We start from the raw sequence: 21,103 nt of genomic DNA, 5'->3' as shown, positions 1-21,103 counted from the left end.
CTTTAATATTTGACTTTTTATTATGTTTTTATATTCTCTCAGGTGATATTGGTGGTCAGATGGGTCTGTTTATAGGAGCCAGTGTCTTGACCATATTGGAGATATTTGATTATTTGTATGAGGTCTGTTGCATTCTTGCTTGACTACTTCGTCATTTCTTTTCATGTGCTCATGGTTACAAATAATTTACTTATAGTATATTTAGGTTGGCTTGAGAAAGCCAACCTACTGATCTGCTATTTAAGCTTCTTCTTATTATTATTCTTATGAGACTAAATTTCTGAACGCTACTCCTCCTAGAGCTTTCAAGCTAGAACCACCAAACTCAGCCCAGCTCTTCAGACTGATCTTACTCGGGTTGCTATATCTTTTCAGACTGATCCGACTTACTTTTCATAAAACTGAAGATTAAAAATCATAAAAAAATATGCTAGTAACATGCTAATCATGCTAGAAACATGCTAGCGACATGCTAGTAACTTGCTAATCATGTTAGCGACATGCTAGTTACTAGCTAATCATGCTAGCAACATGCTAGTAACATGCTAATCATGCTAGAAACAGGCTAACGACATACTAGTAACTTGCTAATCATGCTAGCGACATGCTAGTCACTTTGCTAATCATGCTAGAAACATGCCAGTGACAAGCTAGTAACTTGCTAATCATGCTAGCATGCTAGTAGCATGCTAATCATGCTAGCCACATGCTAGTAACATGTTAATCATGCTAGAAACATGCTAGCGACATGCTAGTAACTTGATAATCATGCTAACGACATGCTAGTCACTTTCTAATCATGCTAACAACATGCTAGGAGCATGCTTATCATGCTAGAAACATGCTAGTAACTTGGTAATCTTGTTAGCAACATGTTAATCATGCTAGAAACATACTAGCGACATGCTAGTAAATTGCTAATCATGCCAGCAATATACTAGTAACAGGCTAATCATGCTAAAACATGCTTATCATGCTAGAAACATGTTATCAACATCTATCTAATCTATCAAAATTTCAAACTTCAGGCTTTTACAACTGCTTTAAACTTTGAGGCTAGGCTCTCTCAAGCCAACCTAAAGTTTGTCTTGACTAACTTTTTTATCTAGTTTATAAATGTTGCACCATTTTGCAGGTTTTTAAGGACAAAGTGCTGGGACCATTTTTACGCAAGAGACGGCCACATCGGAGCGCTAGTGACAATCTGGTAATTGTGTTTCCTGTGTTGCTCTGCATGCGCAAAAAATGGTGTCATTGTGTTGAGTGACACAAAAATAAGTTCTGTGTTTTGTTGATATTTTTAGTGTTTCTGTTTGTTTGGATTGTCCTCTTGAATGCTGCATGCACCTACTTGCCTTTTGTCTTTGGCTCAAATTCTGGGAAATGATTGATGAAGATGGCCTTTCCACAAAAGACGTAGGACAAAAATCAAAACCAGAAACGGGGAAGTTTTCGAAATGTTAAGTGTGTTCATCACCCTTCGCTCGTGACAAACCTTGTATCCGATTTAGATCAAATGAGTAGATGGTCTGTGCTCTTCATTGAATAAATTAGGACTCATGTCACCTAATTAATATTTACAGCCAAGCTAATAATAAGGTTTATATATGTTTTCGCTCTGTCCTTCAGGTCATGCCTATGGCCTTGCATGGCTCTACATTGGTTGACTTTTTATTTATTTCATATAAAGATGTGGAGTGTAGACAGAAAATTAGGGATGAGAAAGGAGGAATGGGATCGAGACACGCATCAACAGCTCATACATACAGTATTTATTTAGCCCAGACTCAGCGCTTGTGATCTGTTAGTGAAGTACTGTTCATTTAATTTATTTACTTCAAAATGTTTTATTTAGTTCGTTAGAAAGTTAGAGGTTCTGGAACACCAAGAACATTCTGGGTTCAGGATTTCTTTTCCAGCGCCTGGATTCTAACACTGATGAAAGGATAATATTTAATCCAAGAAGCTTTTTTTCCCAATGTTCAGATTAACGTTTTTACAAAAACATTAAAATGTCATCATTTACTCATCTTCATATCATTCCAAACCTGTATGACTCTCTTTATTCCTTCCAAGTAACATAAATTATGTTCTGTGTTCTTTGGCATAAAGTGAAAGCATATAATCATTCAAGTCAAGCACTTCTACAGTAGGACTCTTATTATGGTGATTTTAGGTTGTTTTTGAAACTTGACACAGCCGTGTTGACGTTGTATGATAAAGAGCTGTTGCAGAAGATGAGTAAATGATGACCGAATGTTCTTTTTTTCTTTTTTTTTATATGAGCAAACTGCAATATGACAGAACACTTAAATAGTGTACCACAACATCAGCGTCATTCACCATTATTGTACCATATCATACCATAGCAGACAAAATCATGTACCCATTCCCAGCATGCACCAGGACATCACTGATCGTACATTAGAATACACTGAGGAGACTTTAGAATTGACAGTGTGAAATTAGTCTGGGTAAGCATGGTATTCAAAATGTTTACCACTGTAAAGTATGCTCATGATTTTGAAATCATAGTTCAGGTGCTGTTTTATATTATGTTTTGAAGTTATTGTCATCCATTAAAATAACTCGATGAAACATTTAACTTTAGATAATTTACTCAAAATGCATATTTTAGAGAAACAACATGATTTTAAACCGTTGGACCATTGCTTTTCAGCACGGTATTATTTTGTCATAAATCTGGTGATGGTCAATTCATTTTCAAATCAAAGAAATTAAAAAAAATGTAAAATATATTTTTATATATATGTAATTACATATGTTTAAATATATTTAATTAGTAAATATATTTAAATATATTTGTTTAATGAGCAATATTTAGTTTCATTTTTACAATGCAGTAAGTTGGAGGTGAATTGGCCTCAGCCTGGGTTTGGTCATCTTCATCTCTTTCCATCATGTTTATTCCAGGATTTCCCCGAGAATCCCACCAGCCCTGGTGTCACGCCTAACCATGTCCCCAGGTAGCACCGCCATTAATAATATTCCAGAAGCATTTCACTGTCCTTCTTTAAAATCCTTGCATTATTCACGCCATTTCGAGTCTCTTCCCTTCGTGACATTTAATGTCAGTAGTTCTAGACATGCACAAATGTCATTGTTACGCATTCTAAGATCCCTTTTTCAAAACCCTGTAGCTTTCCAGATGGAGATGATGTTTTGCAGAAGTTCAGGTAAAACGACACCCGTAGCTTTCTTTTGCTTTTATTCTCAGTCGTCTTTTAATTTCTGTTTTCCTCCCAACGTTTTGTTTCTTTTTTTCCCCAAAATTTTACTGTTTTACATCAAATATATATATTTTTGTATCTTAATTACACTACCGTTCAAAAGTCTGGGGTCAGTGAAATTACATGTATATTAAAATATGCAAAATATCAAAATAAAATATCAAAAGTAGTAAATTAAATTGGTTGAAAGTGACAGTAAAGGAATTTACATTGTTACAAATATATTTCTGTTTTCTTTAAATTTCTATTTATAAAAAAAAAATAATAATCCTGAAAAAAATTTCCACAAAAAAATGTGAAGCAGCACAACTGTTTTCAACATTAATATGTAGCGATATGAATATTGCGATATGTACATTTGCGATATTTCGATAATTTCGATATATTGCACAGCCCTAGTCTGCAACAATGATTAGCAAACCTCATCTCGCAGCACAACTGTTTTCAACATTAATAATAATAATTATAAATGTTTCTTGAGCAGCAAATCAGCATATTAGAATGATTTCTGAAGGAACACTGAAGACTGTAGAAAATTCAGCTTTTCATTACAGAAATAAATTACATTTTACAATATATTCAAATAGAAAACTATATTACTATTAGTAATAATATTACTGTTTTTACTGTATTTTTGATCAAATAAATGCAGCCTTGGTGAGCATGAGAGACATCTTTTAAAAACAGAAATCCTACGAACTCCAAACTTTTGAACAATAGAGTGTATATGGTCTGCAGTAGGGCTGTGCGATATTGAAGAAAAATGCGATATGCGATAACTCATTAAATAATGCGATATTCAATATCCGATACGATAACGCTTAAAGTGCCACATGCTCAGATGAAACAGTTTTACTCTGTTAGCTGTTGCTGAGTCAGTTCTGTGAACTATAACTATCTTGTGTCTCATATATATATATATATATGGTTATCTGTATGTATGTACTGTATGTACCAAGAGTTCCTGTAAAACCACAACAAATTCCTTGTGTTTGCGCACACTTAAGTGGTGAATAAAGCTCATTCTGATTCTAATTGCCTGGGTTGCGTACGTATATGTGGGGCGGAGCTATCAAAATAGGGGCAAGACCCTTTTGGGGTAGGGGCGTGTTTGTTTTGGTGATTTCAAATATCAACATTGGCTACCAGAAATCACTTACTCTGCCTTTAAAGAAAGAAAAAAAATAAGTGACAGTAAGTTTTTAAGTTAAGATTACTTGGTGGAAATATTTTCGTGTTACTGAATTTCACAGGCTTATATGTTATTAACAACTGTAAACGCGTAAAGATATGGTCTGGACACAGGAAGTGTTTGCCTGGTAGTCATAGGGTGACCATACGGGCCATTTTTACGGGACGCGTCCTTGCCAGGATTTCTATATTGCCTAAAATATCCAGGTTTTGGCTGTTTGCACTGCTTGGTGGAAATATTTTCGTGTTACTGAATTTCACAGGCTTATATGTTATTAACAACTGTAAACGCGTAAAGATATGGTCTGGACACAGGAAGTGTTTGCCTGGTAGTCATAGGGTGACCATACGGGCCATTTTTACGTGACGCGTCCTTGCCAGGATTTCTATATTGCCTAAAATATCCAGGTTTTGGCTGTTTGCACTGTGCAGATCAATGGTTGTATGACATTCACGAGAGCTATAGAGAGCAGAGCAGACGGCTCCTTATGCTTTCCAATCGCTCTCGTGGTACTTTGGTGTCATTCAATCATCGGTGCGCAGCGACGCTTCAAGTCGAACGAACGAACAAACACGTGCGCGTATTTGCATCGCTTTGATCGTTCTCCGTTGATCTCACCTTCTCACGCGCCACGATTGGTCGATTATATACAATAGCTGCATGTTATTGGTCAAACTACTTTGGATGTTTTAGGCAATATAAAAATCCTGGCCAGGACGTGTCCCGTATGAACGGCACATATGGCCACCCTACTGGCAAATGATGAAATGATTCCCGCTGACAAAGACAAAGACTTCTGCTTCTGTTTTATGCATTATATAGTGCCAACACCAGGACATCATTATTATATGAGCAACTTGCTTTACTGTATGTCATAGGGGAAAGGTTTGTCTAAGTGAAAGGCCAAGATTTAGATAACATATATTTGGTTGAAGCTATTGTTGTGCTATTTGGAAGAATTGGATGATTTCTGATAGACAGATGAATGATGAAACAATGTGGAAATGTGATGGAAAAGGACGTCTTTTACGAGAAAGTTCCCATTTATATCGCTCTTGCTGTGAATATGGCTCATTGCATGAATATTTACCATGAAATACATTTGTGTCTAGTCACTATGTATCAGACTGTGATCCAAGAACTCATTTGAATATTTTAGTGATAAACAAAGCAGTGTTATAGGATGATATAGGAAATGCTAAGCGAAGAGGAGCCGAGTGTCCCAGAGCTGCAGCTTTATTGGTTTATTTCAGACAGAGCAATTATTTTCAGCCAACGAAACCTTTCATAAAGTCTGTCTACAAGCTTCGGCTTATGAAATATGAAAAATAAGCCTACTTGCCAGAGGAATTACTGCTGCTGTGTTTCTTTGTGAAACTGCTGTTTTTATCTTTTTTATCATATTATTTTTAGCAGTCGAAATACAGGGGCTTTTTTAAACATTTGCAGTCTCAATACAGCTGAAACTCTGTTTTTAGCATATGTGATGAGCTGTTAATTACCACAAATGATTTCAGTTCATCCTTTGGTTCATGAAAACAAGCACAAATTACGTGCACAATGATGCAAAGTCTATGCAAGACATTGCACCTGCATATAAACATTACAATTACACACAGTTTTATTTATTTATATACTATATACAAACTGCATTTTATTTATCCAAAAAATACAAACGGTTTTATTTTGTTTTAATATTTAATTTTTTTATCTGAAGACCTAGTATGTAAAATCACTCACTAATGCTCAAATTTACAACTCATATAAAGCACATTTTTATACATATTATAATTAATAGAAGTATTTGAACAAATATAAAAGCTGCATTTAATTTTTATTTAATTTTATGTATATAGAGTGTAGAAATATACAAGCTGCATTTATTTTTTTTTTCATTTTTTTACAGATACAGATATACAAGCTGCATTATTTTCTTGAATTTACTTTTTCTTGCTTTTACAAACTGAAGAACTAGTAAAAAATTCAAATGTGCCAATCAACAGCACGGCACCTAAATATATAAATTCATACCTTAAAATATAGAAATTAGGAACTTAAAAATCTATTCAAGAAATGTATACAAAATGTATTATAAAAATGAATTACAAACTTAACAGCTTATATATTAATGTATTAAATTTAACAGTGACTTTACTATAAAGTCAAGGGGGAAGGTAAATCTATTGATTTATGCAGTTTGATCCAAATTTGAGCCTGAAAGGCTAAATGGCTTCCATTGTTTTATTGTGATGAGACCTGTGTTCAATAACATCACTAGATGCATCTCTTTGTGGTGTCATCACAGGTCTACATACATTGAGTACATTGAATTGACGCTGAATTATTTCTATGCATCCTACTGAGTTGTGATTGCAAAGTTCGCTGGTAGATTTCCAGAGCTACAGAAACAAAACTAAGAAAACGTCTTCTTTCCCCACTCCCCTCCATCCATACCCATGATTTTTTCCTTCTTTTTATCCAACTTGCATCCTTCATTATTGATGTTCTGTTTTATTCACATCCCCTTGTTTATTTCACTCCCATACTTACTTCCATTGTTATTAATGGGTGTCACTGACATGAATTCATCTCAACCCTCATCTGATTTCCTCGTATCCCTCCCACCCCTCCAAATCTCCCGTTTCCTCTCTTTCAGAGCACATGCGACACACTCCGGAGTCACTCAGACAGTCTCGGATTCGCGCCGAACGTGCTACCTAGTCACCCGGCTATAGGCAACTTCGAGGAATTCGCTTGTTGATGACGCAGGCGACGGGACGGTTTAGGATACGACGGAAAACTGTGAAATATATATCGGACAGACTCCGAAAGAAGTGTAAGTCCACGAAAATGTACATGTTAAATAGTAAAAAAAAAAAACACCTTAATAGAATCGATATATCATCATCAAGTACAAATAGGCAACACTTCCAAAACAAAACTCAGGTTTTATTAACATCACAGCCGCTCTTTGTTTGACTTTGTGGAAAATCCTGGTAGATTTCATGGCATTTCTTTTCGGACGATTTCAAACGTACAAATACTGTGACGGTATTTCACCCGAGAGAGTATTTTTTCCTCTGTGCTTTTCTGAATCCTGTACGAACACCGTGGGCCTAATTTGATCAAGCCGACCTTAAACGAATCTGAAAAAGAAAGCATTTTAATATTGCACAAAAATTGTTATAGATACAGTCGGTTTGGCCAAGGTTTAAATCTATTTTGGCACTTTTTTTGTACAATAATCGTGTGAGCTTCAACCGCGGTTTGACTGAATTCAGCCCTGCGATAGTACTCGAAAATATGTAATCATTCCGAATGTTTGTCTCTGTTCATATTTTGTGTATATAAGTGCAATAATATGTTAATGAATACCGTATATTACCTTCAAGTCTTAATTATTAGCTGTCAGGTAAACAGAAGGAACCAGATGCTTTCGGTACAACCTGAGTTACCAGCAATCATGCCGTTTTATTTAGACACGCTGATGTTACTCTATTTATTTCGACTTCCATCCACTACACTCTAAAAAATGCTGGGTTAAATATAACCCAGTGCTGGGTAAAATAGGGACAAACCCAGCAATTGGGTTGTTTTGACCCAGCGGTTGGGTTACTACCCAGAAGGTTGGGTTAAACATTTAACCCAACCGCTGGGTCAAAACAGCCCAATTGCTGGGTTTGTCCCTATTTTACCCAGCACTGGGCTGTATTTAACCCAGCATTTTTTAGAGTGTAGGCAGTGATGAGATGGGAGGTTATTGAGTACTATTTAGATTTATGAATGACACATTTCATGTGTAAAGCTTTACTTATCCAATCCCACATGTGAATCCATTCATCAGATTGTTTCCTCCAGGAGCGAATTCATTACCTTAAGTGGCAAAGACTGTATGCGATGTGTTGATGTGAAAATCAAATCATCAGTCGCTGAAAAGCTCTTGACGAGTTACACGCTCATATTAAATATAATGAGCATTAAAAATAGATCACAGTTCCACATTCACTAGAAAATATTCAATTATTTTAGATGATACTGTTTCAAAACTTGACATATTACTCAAACGCTTCGATTTGATTCTTTCATGTTTTGGGGGTCAACCTAGAAGTGTGTCTTCCTTTTCTTGCATGAACTGCTCAGATATACATGTTCAAATATAGCCCCAAAAGTATCTGGACACTAGGAAGCAATAGCTCACCCAAAATGAAAATTTGCTGAGAATTTCCTCATCCTCAGGCCATCCAAGATATAGATGAGTTTGTTTCTTCATCAGGAACAGATTTGGAGAAATGTAGCATTCCATCACTTGCTCACCAATGGATCCTCTGCAGTGAATGGGTGCCGTCAGAATGAGAGTCCAAACAACTGATAAACCACTCCAGTCCATCAATTAACATCTTGAGAAGCGAAAAGCTGCTGTGTGTTTGCAAGAAACCAATCCATCATTAAAACGGTTTATAACTTCATACTGTTGCTTCAGGCTAAAATACTTGTCCATAATAACTCTTCCTCCAGTGAAGGTCATCTCTTCTGATACAGACGAGACAACTTTTTTACTGGAGGATGCTTTATGGATTATGGACTGGTATTTTAGCTGGAAACAACAGTTTGAAGTTAAAAATGTCTTGATGGATTTGTTTATTACAATTTTTTTGGATTACTTGTGTATTACTGTGATGTTTTTATCAGCTGTTTGGACTCTCATTCTGACGGCACCCATTCACTGCAGAGGATCCATTGCTGAGCAAGTGATATAATGCTACATTTCTCTAAATCTGTATCAATGAAACAAACTCATCTACATCTTGGATGGCAAATTTTCATTTTTGGGAGAACTATTCCTATAAAAATGTCTTAATGTCATCGCATTAGATAAAAATTATCGAACCAAGGGGCATTTATTTTAAAGAAATATAGCACAAGCACACTTTCAAAGCGAAACATGTCACAAAATGAAGTTGTTAGGTGTTAAATGGTAAACCAATAGATACACCGTGCAAAATGAAGACAAAAGGAGTTTCATATCTTAATGTGATGAACTAAAAAACACCTTGGGGCCTGTTGGTTGAAAAATGGCTTGGAAAAAGCTATTTAGTTCTAATGCAGTAACATTTTTCAGTGTCCAAGTACGTTTTGGGGTGCTTCAGCTTCACTACAGTACAATATGGTAAAAGGCAAATATCATCTTCCGTCATGTTTCCTGCACTTCAGCTACAATGTATTATTGTATTGTTTTATATAAACTACAATGGGATTTCTAGTACAGGTATCACAATTTTAAAACAGAGAGTTGTGACATGTAAATGAACCAGTATAATAAACATAATATATTTAACCATCTCTTAACATGTTGTCTGTCTGTTGATTCTGTATGTGATCCAGTGCTGCTTTTGTCCGTTTATGTTTTTGTTTATGTGCCTGACAGTGCTGTTATTAAAAATATAGCAGTAAAGAATAATTAAAAACATAAATACTACAATTGTTTACAAGTAATACTAGAATAGCACTAGTGCTTGCAAAGATAGACCAAGACAGCAAATCCCGGTTTTGCTATGGTTTATTTTTTGATAGTGTTATTTTGATCAGACAAAAAAGTCAAAATCCAACAAAAAGCGATAAATATCGAAACTAATTAAATATACATATATATATATATATATATATATATATATTTATAGCACCTGGCACAGTCCGACCCCAGACTGTTTAAACGGAACATTAAGATAACAGAGCTGTAAAACAATGTGTTTCACTTACGCAGTTCAGTCTTGTGTGGAAAAACCCTCCAATCCTGTAGCACTGCAAACAGCACGTCTGCAACTACATCCTGATGCCGTTCGTTCAATAACATCCCACACAAATAAATACTGTACATACACGGTCTTAAGGTACATCCGGAGGTATTTCAGTGGGTGTGATATGGATGCCGTTATCTTTACGAACTACGCTTGAAGCTACTCTCTAACTGTAGTATTTCAAGTAGATGCACAGGAAGTTCAGTGTTTCACATGAATTGTGGCTATATCTCTGTGACATATACCATGTGTAAACTGTCAAAAGCCCTTAGGCTCTCGTGGTAGTGATATATTACAGAGACGAACGTTCCTGCGCTTTGAGAAAGCACATTAGTTACAACTATTTTGTTCTGGATAACGGGAGATTCTAGTTTGAAACCTGACTGAACTCTTAACGCAGGCAACACACAAACTCATACCCTTCAGGTTTGGGTTGACACAGACTCGGACACACGACATTAACTGCTTAAACTGATGAATTCTGGGATTCGGCTTGAAAGATCATCTGTCAAATGTGTAATATTTAATTCAACACGCTGGAAGAGACTGTTATCGGTTGGGTACAGAGCACAAATCCTAAACCGAGCTCAAAAACATAACACTAACACCTTCAAACTGACTTTAACCTTAAAGTGTTTCATTTGAACTTCTTAAGTGGTTAAATAATGTGCTAATCTGCCGTTTACGAGCTGAACAAGTAGTCTAGAAATAATATTTCAATGGCTGTGAACTGGGATTAATGTCTGGCTTTTAAAAAAAAAATGCTTTCATTTTAATAAGTTTATCGGGTTTTCCACATTAACTCTTAAGTTTGATAGTTAATCCTTCCTATAGCTTTAGAATAATTTAAATAACAAAAATCCTTTAATGCAGTCATATGGTCGTCTAAGATGTTTTAATATATTTGTTGCTGTAGATGAAATGCTCATGACAGACCTACGTTTTAGAAAAACCGCAAAAACAAGACTTCATTTTTATTTATTTATTACTTCTACATCAATCAGTTTTATTGCTAAAATCTTTTTTCTCGTTTAAATTTAACATTTTTTTTAATCTCAGGCTAAGAGGTTATTGTTAAGATTTGTCAAAACGTCTGCAAATGCGAATGACTTTTAAATTTAAATAAAATGTTTCTTTAGGCGAAAATTATCCCCAAGTCTATATTATATTTTCTTTAAGAAAAAAAAAAATCATGTTTTATAACTTAGTGACAATTTTTTTTTCCCCACGAGGCAACTGGTATGATTTTACATTCAGTGATATTTTCTGTCCGCCGATGCTGTAATGCAAAAATGAAACTAGCAATACTACGATAAAAGGATGTTTTCATCCTGCAAACCGAGGCAGCGCTTCAAAAGTAAATACTGCCCGACTCGCCTTCGAATCAGAGACGCGGAAAACATAACTTGCTCTAACCCAAATAAAACAAACGTTGCATGAAAGAAAATGAAATGGAAATAAATACTGTAAAACAAGTGTCACCCTGTTGTGTCAAACGAAACAAACACACAGCAGTCTGAAATGTAAATGTAACTGACGTGACGTGACGAGGGAGGGGAAGTGGCAGCCCGTTACGTCACAGTTCCTCTGCGTCCAGAGAACCGAACGGCTCCGACGAGCTCCTTGAGCGACATGCTCGGTGTGGCGTCCCAACATGCTTGATCAAAGGGTGTCAAACCAAAGTAAGGCCACAACTCCTAGAAATGAACAAAAACTGCAAACCAGAAAGAAAGATGATGTTAAAAAAGCAATATGAAATCATATTGAGTCATTTTGCATTGAAACACTAATTAGACCTTCATATGTAGTGATATTAACTAGTCTGAGTCCAAATTGAATCCTGTGGAACGCACTGTACAGGTTGAAGGCACTTCAGCTGCTCCCTCTGCTGGTCTGATCCGGCACAGGGCTGGTATTTATCTCTTCCTCGTCCACCTGCTCCTCCTCTTCCTCTTCAGCCCAGCCGCCCAAGCGGTGACTGTCTGTGACTGTCTGTGCGGACTGTATCTGAGGACCTTGAGCTGAAAGAAAGAAGTGGCTTCAGATCCTTTTATACAATTATACCATGATCAGGTATGCAAAATGAGTTATTAATCCAAAGATTCAACTTCTGATGTTTTGATGGGTCTGACTGCAGCTTATTTTGTTTAAGAAATGCTTGCTCATGCAAAAGGCCAAATGAATAGCTTTTAAAGCAACCAACCACAATCTGAAAAGTAATTGATTAGTCGAGTAACATCCCTAGTAAAACAGCAGCACTTTATAATAAGGTTGAATTTGTCAGTATTTGTTAATGCTTTCTGTATCATGAACTACTAATAACAAAAAATACTTTTACACTTTTAAAAGTAAATACTTTTACATGTATTAATTCCAAAATATTAATGGTAATTTTTACATATGCTAACATGTCAAGCGATATAAATTAACAATCTATGATATATTTGACAGCACTAATATATATATATATATATATATATATATACACACAAACATAATATAAATATTTAACATGAATTAACAATGAAAAATAGTATATTTACAAATTAACAATATTAAATTTATATATTAATAAATCATATATATATGTATATATAGAACTTTTTTTTTTTTTTACTTAATTGAATGAAAATTGATTAATAAATGCTGTAAAAAAATTGTTCATTGTTAGTTTGATACCTAATGCATTAACTAATGCTGACAAATGTAACTATTGTAAAATGTTAGAATATTTTAAATGAAATTTCCATAGAAAAATTGCTAATTACTTTTTCATACATTTTTATCATGATTTGACCTCCTGTACGTACAAATGAAATATTTTCTCACCAAATCTCTTATCAGTCTCATTAAGAAATGCATTGGGTGCCACTTGTGACTATGTGGAATGTGGGAGATGATGCTGTGTGCTTTCAGCCTTAGAGTACTCATCTAATGGCCATCTGATGCATTTTGAAAGCCGTTTTATGTGCATCTCACGCATGAGACGATTCGAAAGACTCACCACTGTTGATGCTCAACTCCCTCATTGGCACAGAGGCCTGAAACGGTCCAGATGCATGCTGGGTCTTTTGCTGATGCACCTGAGGGAAAGGCCAAAAAGTATTGGGAAACTATACTGGATTATAAAGCTGTTTGAGTATGTTGGGACCACTCACCTCGTGCATGTATATAGCGTGCAGGCTCATCTCGGCTGATGCAAACTCTGACGCCAGAGCCGAATAAGACTGGCTGAGCAGCCTGGAGTCACTTGCAGACATGCTAATGAAAAGGTAACATCGATTACTTCAGAATCTGAATTGAACCGTGTGGGCGGTTTAAAGAGAAATGGCTCTGCCACTTGTCATTATTAGTTTTCTCAAGTGTTACCTGTCGCCCACAGTGTGGTCGCTGCAGTACATGGTGCTGTCATGGCTCTGTCGGGATGGCAGGAGAGTGTGTGAGCGAGACCGGCCGGCGTGAGGCTGCTGAGACGACGAAAGGGACGCCAGGACACTAGCGGCAGCTGAAGCTGTGCTGCTCGGCGGGACGAAGCGGCGGTTCCTCCCAGGCAGTCCGGAGGCGGTCAGTACGGGGTGAGCCAACACACTGGCTAACAGGTTATCAGGCTGAAGAGCAAAAATAATGCACAAACATATGCATCTCATTAAGAGAAGTGAAAAACGAGCTGGCATCGTGCTGAGGCAGATGGCTACAGTCTCTGCGCTCAGGATTATGATCTGTGAAATAACCAATCTGGCAGCAAGCGCTGAAACAATGCAGAGGCATAAAATGAAATGTCAATATTTCTTGTCTTCTGGCAGGCTTTTTAATATCCTGAATGCCACAGGAAATGTTTTTTTTTCTTTCATTTTGCCTTCGCAGTGGAGTGTTTCTAAGTGTGTCCCACTCAATAAATAAAAGCTCTACTCTGTAGGGTTAACCACTGAACTACCGCAGCCATCAACTTTGAAAATCATTATTTTGAATTCAACTTTTTACTGGATTTTTTTTTTAGGAAAAAAAGATTCAGATGAAGTTTGAAAGGCTTTAGTCAAACACACTTGATTCTTTCTATCGGACAAAATTAGATGTATTAGAAGTATATTATAACAACAACATAAAAAAAATAATATTATATATTAATAATAATAATAATTAAAACAATCATAATAATTATTATATACTTACACCACTGTTTATAAGTTTGGGGTCAGTAAGATTTTAAGGAATTAGTACTTTTATTTATTTCTTTCATGAAAGAAATGAATACTTTATTTTATTTACCTTTAAAAGATATTGATAGTGATAATGTTATAAAAGATTTCTGTTCCAAATGCTGTTCTTTTGAACTTTCTATTAATCAAAGAATCCTTAAAAAAGTCTGAATGGTAGTGTATATCAATATTTATATTATTTATAAATATTTTAGTGTGCCTGATATGATCTCACATGATTCATCACTGCACATTTACAAAATAATTGTTTAATATTTTCATATATTTTATATTTAATATTTTTTATAAATATTTTTGAGTAAAAACAATTATGTAAAAACGAATTAACCATTCTAAAACCAACAAGATGTTTTGCTTTTTATTTTATTTTATTACAATTAAGCAGTTTTCTCACCAAAGTTGATCACTATTAAAGCAAAAAACATCACCCATTATTGCAATGGAAGACAAAAATAATTACTGAAGTATTTATAAATCAGGGTGATATTTGTTTCTTTTACTTTGATGATGATTTACATTTTAAAAAATCTTAATTATCTTTAAAAATGTCAATGCAAAAATGGTCCTAAAAAGTTAAGTAACTTTACAGCAGTTAAATGGGTTGTGAATTGCATTGATTGGAACAGATAATAGAGGGTCCTAATACAGTCAAGACAGTGGTACACATGATAAAGTGTGACTTACACCCGTGGCAGACTCGTTGGACAGCAGCGAGGTGCAGAGAGGAGCCTCGGACAGCAGCAGCTGAGGAGATGGTCCTGTCTGAGCGTCCTGATGCACCTTCTCCTTCAGGTGGCTGATGAACACGGAGCTCTCCTGCGGCGGCTGCCAGCGCGGGTTTTTGATGGTGAAATGCATCAGAGACAGCTCCGTCTTCCCGTTCTCAGCCTGTTGGTACACCGAGGCCTCGGTCTGACCTTCGGACATCCACTGAGCAAGAGGGAAAAACACAAACCATGAAGCTGCTCTCACATAACCACACACTCTTATGATCTTATTTCCCCCCCGAAAGGCTGAAGCATTAATAACGTGCATGCATGTACTCTTTGATACCTGTGGATTTCCATGGCGCCGGATGTCCATCTGGGCGAATGAGCAAATGTCTCCCACGCCTGCCACATCGACGGTGAAGTTGCGGAAGAAGTCGATGATTTCTAAGGACTTGCTCCGCAGGGGGAAGATGAGGATGAAGGGGGTAATTATGGGACTCAGAAGCTCCTCCAATATAAAGACCTGCAGGACAGGTGCAGAAAAATGAGAGAAACTCAGTGAGTGGAACTCATAAAAACAGCGGGGCAGGTGTGAAATAGTGCTGGAGAACAGATGCAGTGAAGATTAAAACCTACACAACAGGTGTGCAAAATCAGACAAACTCCTAGACAACAGGTGCAGAGCGGTAAGGTGTCATTTCATACTTCAAATAACAGAGAAAACTCCACTGTGGTAAACAACCGACTGACTCGTTTTCAGTCATCAGACTTTGTGTGTTGTGCCTCTCTGTATTATAACAGTAAGACTAAAAAGTCAAATCCGAACTACTGTCATTAAATAAAGAAGTTTATATATGCAAATTGAGCAACCTTGTTATTATCTGAATTCTAATTTAGTAAATTTTTATTTTTCTGTCTGTAAGCATGCACTAATTCAAGGGGTTTTCACATTTTTTAATATTGCCACATACTGTATGCAAAAAGATATATTTTTTAAATGAAATAATAGTGATTGTACTAAAGCCTAAATCAATTATTTAAATATTACATGGAAAACATTTGTATCAAGTTAAAGGTTTGTCCTCTTTCTATCCATTATTAGAATATGAAGAAAAACAACTTCCATTTAAATGTATTTTTACAGCACTTTTCATAATAAATACAATTAAAAAATAACTAAATAGTGCCATACAACTAGTGAGCAAGCTAAAAATGACAACAGTAAGGAAAACAATGCAAATCAAAATTATTCTTGAAAATATGCACTTTGCTAGGAAATAGAGATTTTTTTTAAATGTATTGTTTTTCCTCAAGAAAAAAAACACAACACTACATGCATTTTTTACCAAGTAAGAATTCTCACCAAGGCTGTATTTATTTAATCAAAAATATGGTAAAAGCAGTATAATACTGTGAAATATTATTACAATTTAAAATAACTGTTTTCTATTTGAATATGTTTTAAAATGTAATTTATTCCTGTGGTCAAAGCTGAATTTTCAGCATCATTCAGTGTCACATGATCCTGCAGAAATCATTATATATGCTGATTTGCTGATCAAGAAACATTTATTATTATCAATGTTGAAAACAGTTTTTTCAGATTCTTCGTGAACAGCATTTATTTGAAACAGAATTCTTTTGTAGCACTATACATTTCTTTGCTGTAACTTTTCATCAATTTAATGTGTCCTTAAATTAAAGTATTACATTCTTTAAAAAAAAATAATAATAATAATTTTACCGACCCCAAATCTTTAAATGGTAGTGTATATTAATGAATGAATTAAGAAATAACAAATAATGTCTAACGATAATAATCTGCCTATGTCGTGCAGTTCTCACCGCTTTATACTGGAAAAGCTGTGCCATCTCGTCGCGGGTCTCGCTCTTGTTGGCGTTGCCCTTCCAGTGGTCGGGCATGTAGTGAATGTGGGCCAAGACACACTGAAGCAGCTGTTCAGGACACCACACCATATGTTCATCTGGAATAAACGACCTGTAAGACAGTCAGACGGCATTACTGAAGCCAGGTCAGACTAACAGGTGCTGAGAGCGTGCTGTTTACTGTACAGATCAGAATGATAATGTTCGGGTGGAACGAGGTCAACTGAACACATGAAACAGCACTTATTCTTTGACCTGATGCCAGCTGGGTAGAGCTGCAGAGAGTAATTGTCGTTTACCTCACGTAGTTGGACCAATATGTTTTGTCACATTTATGCCCTGTTCCAATACAACAAGAGGTGCCTTGTCGTCTACATAGGCAGCATCTTTATCAAAATTAAGCCTTATTAGTCACTGATTTGAACTCCACACAGGCAGCAACAATTAAGAATGGAATTAAATCTATTTTTAGAATAGTGTTTTTAGTTGTAAAAATGTAACCATTAAACTGTTCTTAAACTTAATTTAAAAAAATCTGAAATAAAATATAAATATTAGAAGAAAAACATCAACTTAAAAAACTGAAACAAAAATGAAAAATGTTGCCTTGGCAGGTAACTGAAATAAAATAAGTACTAAAAATAAGTATTAAATTACTAGAACTAAAACTGAAAAAAAATAAATAAATAATGATTTAATTGTAATTTATGATTATTTTTTAAATGTGTATTTAATTGTAGCATTTATCTAATAAATTCGATATATTTATTTAACAGTAAATAATAAAAGTATATATATATATATATATATATATATAAAAGCACATAAAATTACTAAAATGCAAAAACTAAAAATTAAAATAAAAAAAAATACAATTTGTTTCTTGTTTATTCACAATTTGTTTCTTGTTATTGTTTATAAAATATTTATAAACAATATAATAGTATATAAATAATAGTAAAATAACACTAAAAATTATGTTTTAGAATCAGCATTTGGTTTTTGTTTAAAATTGTTTAAATGACTGTATATTGTTAATAATAGTTATTAAATGAGAGTTATTGTCTTCATATAATCTAATACCTGGAAGAAAATCAAATTCATAAAAATAATAAAAATTCAAATAAAAACTAATCTCTGAACATATGTACTCTAGGGAAGAGAGATTTGTTTGCTTTAAGCTGTTGCACTAAATGCATTTTTAATTTAAAAAAATATATATTTTTATACATATATATATATTAGTGCTGTCAAACGATTAATCGTGATTAATTGCATCCAAAATAAAAGTGTTTGTTTACATAATAAATATATACAGTACACACATATATTATGTATATACAAATACAAACACATACAATATATATTTTGAAAATATTTACATGTATATATTTATATTCATATAATTTATATTATATATAAATATATTTAATATATAAACAAAATTTTTCTTAAATATATACATGCATGTGTGTGTATTTATATATACATTATAAATATACACAGTACACACACATATATTTTGTATGTAACTTTTATTTTGGAAGCGATTAATCGCTTGACAGCACTAATATATATATATATATTTCTTTTGGCAAAGATAGTCACATATGTGGTTTTTTTTTTTTTCATTAAAGAAAAAAGTAATCTTACTCTTCTGTTCTGCATTTCTACTAATCTAACTAACTTGGCACTATGTAGTGTACTATGTGTATTGTTGGCTCTTACAGCAAATGTCTTGCGATGGTCCTTGTCCTTGTAATGAATGAATGTAAAAGCCTAGACATACCTGGTGATGGTGATGACCAGTCCAAGTACGGTGATGGCCGTCAGGATGTGCTGCACGGTTAGCACGTCTTCATCGTACACCGTCAGAGCGATGAGCACGGCGAGCACCGAGCCGGAGAAGAAAGCCACGTTTTTGGCCAGCACCGCCAGCAGTGGAGAAACGAAAGCGTTCATGTATTTGGCGGCGGGTTTGTACCCACGACCCAGCCTGCCTTGCAGCTCGTGATCCAGCTCGTTAAAGTGGCGCAGGTAGAGACGGCCGTACAGAGACCAGCGCCGGGCCCCCAAACTTCCCGGCTCGCGCTTGATGACTTCAGCGTAGCTAAAGAACGCGTACAGCACCTGCCACACCAGCACGAAAGGACACAGCAGCAGATTGACCAGACCAGTCAACAGGATGATGCGGCTGAGCTTCTTGGCGAGCTCCTGCCGGTTTGCCGCCCGTTTGTATTTGGGATGCAGACTCCACTTGTTCTGGAAGAGCGACAGAGGGCCCCAGAACAGAATGAGCTCAAAGTTGTATTTTAGGCCCTGCGTGAGGAAGATCATGTCACTGAAGAAGGGCACACGCAGTCTGACGGGCAGCAGGGACTTGTTGATCATGGCCACCGTGTAGTTTTTAAAGCGCAGGATGCGGTGGTAGATGTCTAGTTCGGAAAGTTCACGCTTCTGGACGCACATGGGCTGCTCACGCTGCAGGTGAATCAAACGGCCTTGAACTTCTTGCCACGTGAAGTTGCACAGCTCATCCTAAAAGGCATTTTAAAAAAACACACACACAGAATGTTTTAAATAAACAACATTTCATTTATAATTACATTTTAATGCATATATTTAATTTACTTATTAAAATATCTCAATAATATTTTTAATACATAATATTTGTATAATTTAATAAATAAATAAATATTTATAATAGTTGGTTAATTAATTTATATACTTGGATTTATTTACTTATGAAATAATAAATATTTAATATTTATATTTAGGCGCGACAAATGAATGTGATTGTTTAATTATTCATTAAAATAATGATACCTGATAGAAAATACATTTTCAATAACCTAAAACTACACAATCTAACTGGTTAAACTTCAGTATTCTTAAAAGAGCAGTTTCAGATTAAACTACATTTGTTCATAATTTTATGATTATTATATATGGCTATTATAATTATTAAAAAAAAAATTTAATAAATAAATGATGAAAATAAAAAAAAATTAAAATACTAAAATTAATATGATACATGATATAAAATTTTACTTATTTAAAAATTTATATATAATAATCATAAAAGAGATATTATTTTTATATAATTTTATTTTAATTATATAAATTTATATTTACACTTGATGATTATTATTAGGGATGCACCGATACCACTTTTTCCCAGTACTCGCCCGATAGCGATACCATGATTACAATAAACCAAAAATTATTCATACAGCTGTCAATATTTACACAACTATCAATACTTCGTCGGGCAAGCCTTAGCCTTAATGACAGCATATAGTCTCCTGGGCATGCTGTCACCCAGCTTCATGCAAACCTGAACTTCAATTTTTTTCCCAAACTCTGTCTAGTCTGTGAGAAAGGGATATTCACTCGACAAGCCCGCGCATCTGCGCCACCGCGCACTCAATCCACTCAGCGTGCTTTGTTAATCAGCTGGCGCAAATCAGCTATACAGGCATTAATACTGAATGTTTTATATTCATTGCATACATATACTTCGTAGACATCCTTAATCTCTAATAACTCCATTCTGCTGTCAGTGTTTCTTTGTCTGAATATGGCACTTATCACATGCTGTGTGGTATCGGGCATTTTAACGAGTATGAGTACGAGTACAGGAGCTCAGTATCGGGCCCGATACCGATACCAGTATCGGTGCATCCCTAATTATTATACATGCCATTTTATGACTATTAACTGAGAGACAACATGAAATACTTTGTACTTTAAAAAAAAAAAAAAGTGTGACTAAGAACTATAAAAAACCAGACACAGCATGTTAAATATGCACTTTAAACTATAATCTTGTTGGTGATCATCTCTTACCATCTGTATTTTCAGTGCTTTTTTATAAAACTGTCGGATCTCCCAGTAGCTGAGGACGTTGCAGATCACCTTCACGAGTCGATAGACCCAGAAAATGGCTGCCATTATCAAGAGGAAGATGATCCAGCTGTTTCCTTGAATCCTGATTGGGAGAGGAAGATCATCACTATGATGGCAGCAGGTGATTGTGGGATTGCTCATG

At 35.2% G+C, this 21,103-nt stretch overlaps 2 protein-coding genes across 5 annotated transcripts in view; one reads left to right on the top strand and one right to left on the bottom strand.

Annotated features, from left to right (window-relative positions):
* Positions 1 to 7,972, top strand: part of LOC107732099 (acid-sensing ion channel 1-like) — an 83,379-nt gene extending 75,407 nt beyond the window's left edge. The window contains exons 9-12 of one of the 2 annotated variants that reach the window (XM_016543348.1): positions 1,136 to 1,207; positions 2,935 to 2,987; positions 3,162 to 3,197; positions 7,100 to 7,972. In XM_016543348.1, the coding sequence (XP_016398834.1) occupies positions 1,136 to 1,207; positions 2,935 to 2,987; positions 3,162 to 3,197; positions 7,100 to 7,178 (240 nt within the window). In that variant the 3' untranslated portion in view covers positions 7,179 to 7,972. The remainder of the gene's footprint in view (positions 1 to 1,135; positions 1,208 to 2,934; positions 2,988 to 3,161; positions 3,198 to 7,099) is intronic. The other variant, XM_016543349.1, reaches the window with a different exon arrangement.
* A 3,492-nt stretch (positions 7,973 to 11,464) lies between these two features.
* Positions 11,465 to 21,103, bottom strand: part of LOC107732122 (autophagy-related protein 9A-like) — a 14,287-nt gene continuing 4,648 nt past the window's right edge. For 2 of the 3 annotated variants that reach the window (XM_016543379.1, XM_016543381.1), the window contains exons 6-15: positions 20,902 to 21,043; positions 18,842 to 19,590; positions 17,011 to 17,164; positions 15,509 to 15,688; positions 15,140 to 15,385; positions 13,608 to 13,846; positions 13,397 to 13,499; positions 13,243 to 13,321; positions 12,092 to 12,259; positions 11,465 to 11,952 (exon numbers count right to left, since the gene is read on the bottom strand). In XM_016543379.1, coding sequence (XP_016398865.1) covers positions 12,111 to 12,259; positions 13,243 to 13,321; positions 13,397 to 13,499; positions 13,608 to 13,846; positions 15,140 to 15,385; positions 15,509 to 15,688; positions 17,011 to 17,164; positions 18,842 to 19,590; positions 20,902 to 21,043 — 2,041 coding nt within the window. In that variant the 3' untranslated portion in view covers positions 11,465 to 11,952; positions 12,092 to 12,110. Of the gene's footprint in view, positions 11,953 to 12,056; positions 12,260 to 13,242; positions 13,322 to 13,396; positions 13,500 to 13,607; positions 13,847 to 15,139; positions 15,386 to 15,508; positions 15,689 to 17,010; positions 17,165 to 18,841; positions 19,591 to 20,901; positions 21,044 to 21,103 lie in introns of all 3 variants that reach the window. The other variant, XR_001638838.1, reaches the window with a different exon arrangement.

Source organism: Sinocyclocheilus rhinocerous, unplaced genomic scaffold (assembly GCF_001515625.1).
Source record: "Sinocyclocheilus rhinocerous isolate Xijiao unplaced genomic scaffold, SAMN03320098_v1.1 scaffold97, whole genome shotgun sequence".
NCBI classification, from domain to species: domain Eukaryota; kingdom Metazoa; phylum Chordata; class Actinopteri; order Cypriniformes; family Cyprinidae; genus Sinocyclocheilus; species Sinocyclocheilus rhinocerous.
This window is presented reverse-complemented; position numbering and strand designations above follow the sequence as displayed.